A 12,069-nucleotide genomic window follows, 5' to 3' on the forward strand; every position below is an offset into this window, starting at 1 on the left:
GCGCTCGCCGAGCAGCACGGCTGTGAAGGGCTGAAGAAGGCATGCAGCGAGTTCCTCCGGTGTCCAGACAACCTGAGAGCGGTGCTAGCCACGGACGGCTTTGATCATTTGTGCAGGAGCTGCCCCACTCTCATGAAGGACATGATACTTGGTGTGCTGCCGCCTGCCGGCTAAGTAGGACTTTCATCATCATATTGGTCGACAGCTCTTATGTTCCTGTGAATTTCCCACTTCCCTTGCTTACTGTATTTGTCGTCGCAGAAGAAAAAGGGAATGAAAGTTAAGTACGACTTTGTTCGAGAAGACTCATGGATGCTGCAGGCGATGGGGTTGGTACCATTTCTGACACTGGATCAATGATCGATGACGTTTTCTAGCTTGCGACGAATTGCCATCTTCAGTATTGTTTCCCCCTTGTTGTGCTTATGGGTGAATTGTTTTTATAAAGGTGTACTGCCTCCGTGTGGATCTTTGTATTCTCGAGGATGTTTTTTGTTTACATGCTAGCCTTTTGAACCTTGAATGAAGTCCTAGTGGTTTCCTTAATTAAATTGGAGAAATCCCTTTTATGAGAAAAAAAATAGGAGACGAAAAGTTGTGGTCATTTTGTTTTCCCCTCTGACGTGTTTGTTACTTGTTAGTTCATTTTGATGCTCAAAAAAAAAAGTTCATTTTGTATCTCTACTAGTTTGGTTATGCCCTCTACTTAGCATGCTCATTCATTTTTGCTCTCGAAACAGGGCGATTTTATTAACTCATAATGAAGCATCAACGAGATACAAAACAAAATTAATAAACACCCGACCTCTACATAGATAGGATGCACACAACCAACATCAACGCACACATGATCACACCGATACGTAGTAAAGCCATAGGAGACCAACGCTATGCCGGCGGATGAAATGGAAAAGGAAAGGAAAAAGGGCAATGTTGATCCTCGTTGAGCACTTGCAGCCATTAAAAATGATGTAAGTGCATATGGTCGAGGCGTAATATCCACGCGGGCTAAAAACCGTACGCACACTAAGCAATGAGCGTGTGACCCAACCATGTTATAAGTAGTCATGCGAACGTATGTTGTCATGCGAACGTATGTTGTCTCTTCTCTAGTGGTGTCATGTGAACGTCGACTACATGACACTTCACCATTGTTTGGGCCTAGAGGAAGGCATTGGGAAGTAATAAGTAGATGATGGATTGCTAGAGTGACAGAAGCTTAAACCCTAGTTTATGCGTTCCTTCTTAAGGGGCTGATTTGGATCCATATGCTTTATGCTATGGTTAGGTTTACCTTAATACTTCTTTTGTAGTTGCGGATGCTTGCAATAGGGGTTAATCATAAGTGGGATACTTGTCCAAGAAAGGACAGTACCCAAGCACCGGTCCACCCACATATCAAATTATCAAAGTATCGAACGCGACTCATATGAGCGTGATGAAAACTAGCTTGACGATAATTCCCACATGTGCTCGGGAGCGCTTTTCTCTATATAAGAACTTGTCCAGACTTTTCCTTTTCTACCAAAAGGATTGGGCCATCTTGCTGCACCTTATTTACTTTTGTTACTTGAGACCCGTTACAAATTACCTTATCACAAAACTATCTGTTACCGATAATTTCAGTGCTTGCAGAGAATACCTTACTGAAAACCGCTTGTCATTTCCTTCTGCTCCTCGTTGGGTTCGACACTCTTACTTATCGAAAGGACTACGATAGATCCCCTACACTTGTGGGTCATCAAGACTCTTTTCTGCCACCGTTGCCGGGGAGTGAAGTGCCTTTGGTAAGTGGAACTTGGTAAGGAAAAATTTATATAATATGCTGAAATTTACTGTCACTTGTTACTATGGAAACTAATCCTTTGAGGGGCTTGTTCGGGGTATGTTCACCCCGACCAGTAGAGCAAAGAGTTGCTCCTCAACCTACTGAACCTACTGAAAATGTTTACTTTGAAATTCCTCTGGGTATGTAGAGAAACTGCTAGCTAATCCCTTTACAGGAGATGGAACATTGCATCCCGATTTACACCTAATCTATGTGGATGAAGTTTGTGGATTATTTAAGCTTGCAGGAATGCCCGATGATGTTATCGAGAAGAAGGTCTTCCCTTTATCTTTAAAGGGAGAGGCATTGACATGGTTTAGGCTATGTGATGATATGGGATCATGGAACTACAACCGATTGAAATTGGAATTTCATCAGAAATTTTATCCTATGCATCTTGTTCATCGTGATCATAATTATATATATAATTTTTGGCCTCGCGAAGGAGAAAGCACCGCTCAAGCTTGGGGGAGGCTCAAATCAATGTTATATTCATGCCCCAATCATGAGCTCTCAAGAGAAATGATTATTCAAAAAATTTATGCTTGACTTTCTCTCAACAATCGCTCCATCCTCGATACTTCTTGTACTGGCTCTTTTATGATGAAGACTATTGAATTCAGATGGGATTTATTGGAAAGAATTAAACGCAAATCTGAAGATTGGGATCTCGACGAAGGTAAGTAGTCAGGTATGACACCTAAGTTTGATTGTGTTAAATCTTTTATGGATACCAATGCTTTTCGTGAATTTAGCACTAAATATGGACTTGACTCTGAGATGGTAGCTTCTTTCTGTGAATCATTTGCTACTCATGTTGACCTCCCTAAGGAGAAGTGGTTTAAATATAATCCTCCCACTGAAGTAAAAGTAGTTGCACCTATTAAAGTTGAAGAAAAGTCTATCACCTATAATGATCCTATTGTTCCTACCACTTATACTGAGAAACCCCCTTTCTTTGTTAGGATAAAGGATCATGCTAAAGCTTCAACTGTGGTTCATAAGAGTAATACTAAAACACCTACACCACCTGAGCAAATTAAAGTTGAACATAGTATTGCTATGGTTAAAGATCTCTTGGCTGATAATATTGATGGGCACGTTATTTACTTCTATGATGAAGCTGCTAGAATTGCTAGACCTGATGCTAAAAATAAACATAGACCTATTGTAGGCATGCCTGTTATTTCTATTAAAATAGGATATCATTGTTACCATGGCTTATGTGATATGGATGCTAGTGCTAGTGTAATACCTCATTCCTTATATAAAGAAATTATGCATGATATTTGATACGTCGCCAACGTATCTATAATTTTTGATTGTTCCATGCTATTATATTACCTGTCTTGGATGTCTATGGGCTTTATTTTACACATTTATATCATTTTTGGGACTAACCTACTAACCAGACGCCCAGCCCGTATTGTTGTTTTTTGCCTACTTCAGTATTTCGAAGAAAAGGAATATCAAACGGAGTCCAAACGGAATGAAACCTTCGGGAGCGTGATTTTTGGAACGAATGTTATCCAGAGGACTTGGAGTGCAAGTCAAGAAGCAGCCGAGGCCTCCACGAGATAGGAGGGCGCGGCCACCCCTACAGGGCGCGCCCCCTGTCTCATGGGCCCCTTGGGCGGCCACCGACGTACTTCTTCCTCCTATATAAGCCTACATACCTCGAAAATATCCAAGGATCCACCAAAGAAATATTTCCACCACCGTAACCTTCTGTATCCGCGAGATCCCATCTTGGAATCGTCGTCGGCGTTCTGCCGGAGGGGGAATCCACCACGGAGGGCTTCTACATCAACACCATAGCCCCTCCAATGAGTTGTGAGTAGTTTACCACAGACCTTCGGGTCCATAGTTATTAGCTAGATGGCTTCTTCTCTCTTTTTGGATCTCAATACAATGTTCTCCCCCTCTCTTGTGGAGATCTATTCGATGTAATCTCTTTTTGCGGTGTGTTTGTCGAGATCCGATGAATTGTGGGTTTATAATCAAGTTTATCTATGAATATTGTTTGAATCTTCTCTGAATTCTTTTATGTATGATTGAGTTATCTTTGCAAGTCTCTTCGAACTATCGATTTGGTTTGGCCTACTAGATTGATCTTTATTGCCATGGGAGAAGTGCTTAGCTTTGGGTTCAATCTTGCGGTGTTCTTACCTAGTGACAGAAAGAGTTGCAAGACACGTATTGTATTGTTGCCATCGAGGACAACAAGATGGGGTTTATATCATATTGCTTGAGTTTATCCTTCTACATCATGTCATCTTTCTTAATGCGTTACTCTGTTCTTATGAACATAATACTCTAGATGCATGCTGGATAGCGGTCGATGTGTGGAGTAATAGTAGTAGATGCATGCAGGAGTCGGTCTACTTGTTATGGACATGATGCCTATATACATGATAATGCCTAGATAGTCTCATAATTATTCGCTTTTCTATCAATTTTCGATAGTAATTTGTTCACCCACCGTAATACTTATGCTATCTTGAGAGAAGCCTCTAGTGAAACCTATGGCCCACGGGTCTATCTTTTATCATATAAGTTTCCAATCTACTTTTATTTGCATCTTTATTTTCTGCATCCATATTATAAAATACCAAAAATATATTTATCTTATCATATTATCTCTATCAGATCTCACTTTCGCAAATGGCCGTGAAGGGATTGACAACCCCTTTATCGCATTGGTTGTGAGTTCTTTGTTTGTTTGTGTAGGTTCATGGGACTTGTGAGGAGCCTCCTACTGGATTGATACCTTGGTTCTCAAAAACTGAGGGAAATACTCACGCTACTGTGTTGCATCACCCTTTCCTCTTCAAGGAAAACCAACGCAAGCTCAAGACGTAGCAATATTGCACCTACTGAGATAGAAGAAATAGATGTTGCAATTAAGCTTGCCAATAGAGATACTATTTCACCAGTTGGGATTGTTAGATATGTTGAAGTCTTGTGTGGGAAAGTTAAATATCCTGGTAATTTTCTTGTTCTTGGTTCACCACAAGATGAGTTTTGTCCCATTATATATGGTAGACCCTTCTTGAATACTGTTAATGCTAAGATTGATTGCGAAAAGGATATTGTTACTATTGGTTTGGGTGATATGTCTCATGAGTTTAATTTTGCTAAATTTTGTAGACGACCCCCTGATAAAGAATTGCCTAGTAAGGATGAAATTATTGGTCTTGCTTCTATTGTCATGCCTCCTAATGATCCTTTAGAACAATATTTGCTAGACCATGAAAATGATATGTTTATGAATGAATGAAGGGAGATAGATGAAGTATTCTTTAAACAGGGACCTATTTTGAAACACTACTTGCGTGTTGAAATTTTAGGGGATCCTCCACCACCCAAGGGTGATCCCGTGTTTGAGCTTAAACCATTACTTGATACTCTTAAATATGCTTATCTTGATGAAAAGAAGATATATCCTGTTATTATTAGTGCTAACCTTTCAGAGCAGGAAGAGGAGAGATTATTGAAAACTCTGAAGAAGCACGCAATTGGATATATTCTTGATGATCTTAAAGGCATTAGTCCCATTCTATGTCAACACAAAATAAAATTGGAGAAAGATGCCAAACCAGTTATTGATCACCAACGATGGTTAAATCCTAAGATCAAGGAAGTGGTAAGAAAGGAAATACTAAAGCTCCTAGAGGCAGGTATAATTTATCCCGTTGCTGCTAGTCAGTGGGTAAGTCCTGTCCATTGTGTCCCTACGAAGGCAGGTATTACTGTCGTTCCTAATGATAAAGATGAGTTGATCCCACAAAGAATTGCTATAGGTTATAGGATGGTAATTGATTTCCACAAATTAAATAAATCTACTAAAAAGGATCATTACCCTTTACCTTTTATTGATCAATTGCCAGAAAGATTATCCAAACATACACATTTTTGCTTTCTAGATGGTTACTCTGGTTTCTCTCAAATACCTGTGTCAGCAGAGGATCAAGAAAAGACTACTTTTACTTGCCCTTTCGGTACTTTTGCTTATAGACGTATGCCTTTTGGTTTATGTAATGCACGTGCTATGTTCCAAAGATGCATGATGGCTATATTCTCTGACTTTTGTGAAAAGATTTGTGAGGTTTTCATGGATGATTTCTCTGTTTATGGATCTTCTTTTGATGATTGCTTGAGCAACCTTGATCAAGTTTTGCAGAGATGCGAAGACACTAGTCTTGTCTTGAATTGGGAGAAGTGCCACTTTATGGTTAATGAAGGCATTGTCTTGGGGCATAAAATTTCTGAAAGAAGTATTGAAGTTGATAAAGCTAAAGTTGATGCAATTGAAAATATGCCGTGTCCCAAGGACATCAAAGGTATAAGAAGTTTCCTTGGTCATGTCGGTTTTTATAGGAGGTTAATTAAGGACTTCTCAAAAAATTTCTAGGCCTCTAGCTAATCTATTACAAAAAGATATTCCTTTTGCCTTCGATGATGATTGTGTAGAAGCATTTGAAATACTTTAGAAAGCTTTGATTTCTGCACCTATTGTTCAGCCACCTGATTGGAATTTACCCTTTAAAATTATGTGTGATGCTAGTGATTATGTTGTAGGTGCTGTTCTAGGACAAAGAGCTGATAAGAAACTAAATGTTATTCAATATGCTAGTAAAACTCTAGACAATGCTCAGAGAAGTTATGCTACTACTAAAAAAGAATTTTTAGCAGTTGTATTTGCTTGTGATAGTTCCGACCTTATATTGTTGATTCTAAAGTAACTATTCACACTGATCATGCTGCTATTAAATATCTTATGGAAAAGAAAGATGCTAAACCTAGACTTATTAGATGGGTCCTTTTTCTACGAGAATTTGATTCGCATATTATTGATAGAAAGGGAACTGAGTACCCCGTTGCAGACAACTTGTCTAGGTTAGAGAATGTTCTTGATGACCCACTACCTATTGATGATAGCTTCCCTGTTGAACAATTAGCTGTCATAAATGCTTCTCGTACTGCTCCATGGTATGTTGCTTATGCTAATTACATTGTTGCTAAATTTATACCACCTAGTTTCACATACCAGCAAAACAAAAAGTTTTTCTATTATTTAAGACATTACTTCTGGGAGACCCACACCTTTATAAAGAAGGAGTAGATGGTGGTATTAGACCTTGTGTACCTGAGCATGAACAGGAACAGATCCTACGCAAGTGTCATCCGAGGCATATGGAGGACACCACGCTGGAGATAGAACTGCACATAAGGTATTGCAATCTGATTTTTATTGGCATACTCTCTTCAAAGTTGCCCGTAAGTTTGTTTTCTATTGTGATGAATCTCAAAGAATTGGTAATATTAGTAGACGTCATGAAAGGCCTATGAATTATTCTCTTGTTATTGAACCATTTGATGTTTGGGGCTTTGATTATATGGGACCATTTCCTTCCTCTAATCACTTCTTGGAAAAGGGCTATAGATAATATGGACATTAATGGTGCACCACATATGTGATGCGCCACTGCTATATAGCAGTGGCGCACCATGTGTTGGTACGCCATTAGTGTCCATCACACTAATGACGCACCACACCCATGGTCCGCCACTACTAACAAATTCTTTTTTTATTTTTCCAAAACTAGTAATGGCGCACCACACACCCCGTGTGCCACTACTGACAATTTTTTTTACTTTTTTTTAAAACTAGTAATGGCGCACCAGAGTACAGTGCGCCATTACTAATTCAAACTAGTAATGGCGCACCACATCCATGGCGTGCCACTACTAACATTTTTTTTGCAAAACTAGTAATGGCACACCACGTAACAGGTGTGCCATTACTAACAAGGGTTACTAATGGCGCATTTATAGGTGGTGCGCCATTAGTAACCTGAGACCAGCTAGATATTTTGGACAGCCACCTACCACACTCACTATCCCCACTTCATTCTCTCCACCTCCTCCTCCAAGCTTGTCTCGGCTGCCTCCTCCTCCTCACCTCATTTGCACCATAGATTCACCCAAATTAAGTGGTTAAATTACCTTTTTTTGATAGGTAAGTAAGGGGAAAGCTTTCTTTATGTTGTAGATCTACTTTTTTCTCCCTCCAACAACGTGCACATGCACTTTTTATGGCCTAGCTAGATCTACGTATGTTTGTGGTGTTGCATATGTTTGTGGTGTTGCATACATGTTTGTGTTTGCAGGTACCGGTATTTGAAATGCGATAGTTGCCAATATTCTTCCGGAATGTTGATTCATTTCCGTTTCGGCGAGAATTTGGCACTATGCATTCTTTTTGGTCCTATTTTTAGGCAAAGTCATGCCAAATGTTTTTTTGGTTCTAAAATATCGTTTTGCTATACCTCGAAGGCATCGTGAATTGGTTTTTGAGCTCCGTAAAGGCCAAGATGCTTCAAAAGAACGAGACAGAGATAAGATGTCCGTGTCAAAGATGCAAGCCGAGGAGCCTTATGGACTCGGATTCCGTACAGGTGTGGGACTACCTGCTCTTGCATGGTTTCATGGATGGCTATTGGTGCCAAGGTGATGTAGATGATTATGAAGTCGTCCATGGGGGCCGGGCAAGAAATGAGAAAGGGCAGCAAGACAACAACCGCGGCGAGGGCGGGCAAGAAGACGAAGAATCTCCAAGACATGATCACGAAGTAGATGCAGTACACAGTCATCATGTAGAAGATGCCGGACATGATGATGAGGAAGATGCCGGAGCAGAGGAAGGGCATGATAATGAAGATGAAGATGCCGGAGTAGACGACGATGGACCATCGATGGGCTGGGTGCAGGACCCTCATATTCAAGAGCTGCTTCTCAAGCAGACGGATAACACAAGAGCTGCCTCCCGAGAGAAAGCCAAGCTGGATCAACTGGATATAGACGCGGTTACTCCATTGTATGAAGGATGCAGGCCCGAGGATACCTGCCTGAAAGTAACGCTCATGGCTCTGGAGATGAAGGTAAAACACAAAATAACCGATGCACTACTAGGAAAAGGCCTACTAATGGCGCACCGGTTTTGCCTACTAATGGCGCACTACCGGTGCGCCATTAGTACCACGCCACTAGAATTTTTTACTAATGGCGCACCACTGGTGCGCCATCAGTATCTGGTATACTAATGGCGCACCAAGCAGTGTGCCATTAGTATGTAACACCATGTGCCATTAGTATGCCTCCCGGGGGGCCATATGTAACCATGTGCTTTGTCATACTAATGGCGCACTCTGCCTTGATGCGCCATTAGTATCCTTTGGCATACTAATGGCGCACTCTGCCTTGATGCGCCATTAGTATGAATATTTGTTTTTTTTGCTTTTCTGATTTTTGCACTGGTTACAAAATATATTATTGGACAGAATATAGACAGCGGCACACAACAACAGCAGATTCATCGAATACAATAGAAGATTAGTCTCCGAATACAATTCATCATATTAGACCGCGAGTATCGAGTTTGTCTTCACATTACAAGTCGATATCGATCATCTAAACTACCATCACATAAAAGAGAGCTGCGGTCATCACGATGAGCATCATCGCGATCAACCTGGTCTTCATCCGGTTCCTCCAACGCTCCCTTCTCTCTCCCGCTAGATAGCGGGCGTATCTAGATTCGGCCTCCGCCCTAGTGGTGTACCCTTTGTAACTGTTACCGCTGAAACGGTGAACCTGTCTCCAACACTCCTCCCAGTCGTCGTAGACTCCGGGAACCTTACCCTTGTACACGACATACGACGACATCTCTATGCACAAGCCACACAAACAACAACAGACAATACATAAGCAATATGTAAGCATGCAACAAAAGGATCGGAAGAGAAAAGCAAGACATTAATAGCACGATTCATGACCCTACTAATAAATAGCATTGATTACATCTAAGTTGAATGACTGTCCAAACCAAAGAGACATACGAATTCATTAAAGTTTAATTACAACATGAGCCAATCAATGTTTCAGAACTACACATCACTACTTTCGACTCGACTCATCGGACAGGAGCATGGATGAAGCCGTCGTCTGTCGTGATGGTCATGAAATCGCGGTCGTTGTCACCCTACATTTGTAGCATTCCATCTATCTCATTGTTGGACGGTTGATATCTGAGGTAGAACTGCCCCGAGGTATGAAGGACATCTTGATGGATGATGTCCGCAAACTCCGACTGGATGCGAAAGAATTCTTTTCTGAGGTCCGCGTCCTGGGTTGCCGACAACCTCGCGGCCCAATCTTTGAGACTATCTGGTAGCAGAAGTTGATGATGGTCCCTTACGATCGCCCGCATGTGATGGAGGGCGTAGTAGGCATCCTTCTGACCGCCAGGCGGCTGCTTGACGCAGCAGAAATTCGTATTGTGTGAGAAGGTGTGCTTGTCGTACTTACGAACTGCCCTGGTGAAGGTGCCTCCAGATTTGGCGTAGCCGGGGAGAACATCATCAAGAACTTTCTTGACATTTGTGTAGTCTATCTTGGAGTTACGGTTTGGGTCGAAATACGTGGCCATGGAATATTTTGGGCTTAAGAGGATGAGTGTGCAATGTGTGTCACTGCACAGAACACGGAATGTTAGGAAAAAAAAGAATGATCAAAATCTAAGAAATCATATGTTACGGGGCAGTTAAGGGATGACTTACTCGGGAAAGTAAGCCACAAGGAAGTTATCCTTATCTGGGTTTGCCAGAATGACGCCTTCGAGGTGTGAACTCGCAACTTGGCGGTCCCCAGCGCTGCTCAAGTGCTTGGCACACATGTAGAAGGGGTCGACTATCACGATGTCTGGGGTCTTGTCTCTAATGATCCGCATCTCCATACTCAGCGAAAACAGCCGAACAAAGGTGTAGTGCAGCGGATGAAGGTTAAACATAGCAAAGATGTCATCAAACCGCAGGACTATCGTACCCCCGATGTTGCCATCCACAAAGCCCTTTCCCTCTGGCACCTTGGCCATGAAAACTAGGTATGCCACATCATTCTCTCTGAGACGCCGCTTCTCCAAAGAAAGAACACTATCGTGTAGACTCCGCAAGCACCGGTTGCAGCATTCAGCATATTTGGCGGTAGCATCGCCCTACCCGCCACATGCACCCTCCTCGAGATATCCTTAGGTGAAGGTGGCCCGTCCTGAGCGTGGATCGAACTCGGTGCCGGCTGGCTCGCACCGGCGCCCTTGTTAGTCTTTCGCTTCCGTCCCTTCTTCTTGATCTCCTGTAAGGGGACCGAGTTCTGCTCACAGACCACCTTCTTGAGCGTGTTGGGGCTGATAATATTTCACACCTCAGCTATCTGAGGCTCGGTGAAGGCGGGAGCTGGAGGCGTGTCCTGAGAACTGAACGCCAGACGACGCCTGTTGCAATTGGATTTCTCTGCCGTACCAGCTAGATCGCGGTCGGCTTGGTTGGGTTCTTGAGAAAGAGGCCCACAGAACTCGTCATCGTACCCATGTTCGGCAAAGTACTTATCAACTTTGGTAAATGTACCGTCGTCGTTGTCATCGTCGTCCGGATCTTGTGCCATAGGGCTGTCCGGATCCTGTGCCATAGGGATGTCCGGCAGGTCCGGTAGCGTTGCGGCGTTCTTGCCATGGCTTGGCGCCGGCACGACTGGCGGTCTTGTCTGTGGGGTGGTGTCCCCCGCCCCAAACGAATCTGGCTCTTCGGCAAAAGCAGGGGCCAGTTTACGCAGGCGCCGAGGGTCATCTCATCTTCTTCATCAGCCCCAGCGGGTCGAATCGGAGGTAACAGCTCGTCGCAGCCTGGCAGCACCTGAACCACTTCAACCCTATACACTATGGGTGCCATCAGATTTCCGTGGAACATGTGGTTTCCCAGTTGAACGATTCTGCCCTTGGCGACATCGACCAACTCGGTGCCCACGAAGTGCAGAAGAGTGCAAGGAACATCGGCGGCGCCCTGCGAAAACATGTACAGGGTGTCAGGGATGCCCAGTCAAAGGCAAGGAGATGAAGTCATCGGCCGAGAGGCTTAGTTACCGTGATGCCGTCGAGCTTGGCTAATGTCGAGGCACCGCCAACGGCGGGCGTGCAACTGACAGAGGGGGCGCTTGCTGGCGAGGTGCCGGCCGGCGTACACCCGGGTGCATTAAGCTCCAATGCCCGTGCCAGCGCCAGAGACACGAATACCGCCTCCGCCGGAGACACCAATGGCGCCGCCGCCGGAGAAACCAATGGCGTCGCCGGAGACACCAATGGCGCCTCCTGCGCGCTGTGCGAGTTGCTGGCCGTGAAGCTGGGAACC

General features: G+C 43.3%; 1 protein-coding gene across 1 annotated transcript in view; it reads left to right on the top strand.

Moving 5' to 3' along the window:
• The window catches only part of LOC119339649 (BTB/POZ and MATH domain-containing protein 2-like), a 1,211-nt gene extending 1,037 nt beyond the window's left edge, over nt 1-174 (top strand). The window contains exon 2 of the mRNA XM_037611622.1: nt 1-174. This exon is cut by the window's left edge and continues 1 nt beyond it. Coding sequence (XP_037467519.1) covers nt 1-174 — 174 coding nt within the window.
• Nucleotides 175-12,069: the final 11,895 nt, after the last annotated feature.

Source organism: Triticum dicoccoides, chromosome 7B (assembly GCF_002162155.2).
Source record: "Triticum dicoccoides isolate Atlit2015 ecotype Zavitan chromosome 7B, WEW_v2.0, whole genome shotgun sequence".
Lineage (NCBI taxonomy): Eukaryota > Viridiplantae > Streptophyta > Magnoliopsida > Poales > Poaceae > Triticum > Triticum dicoccoides.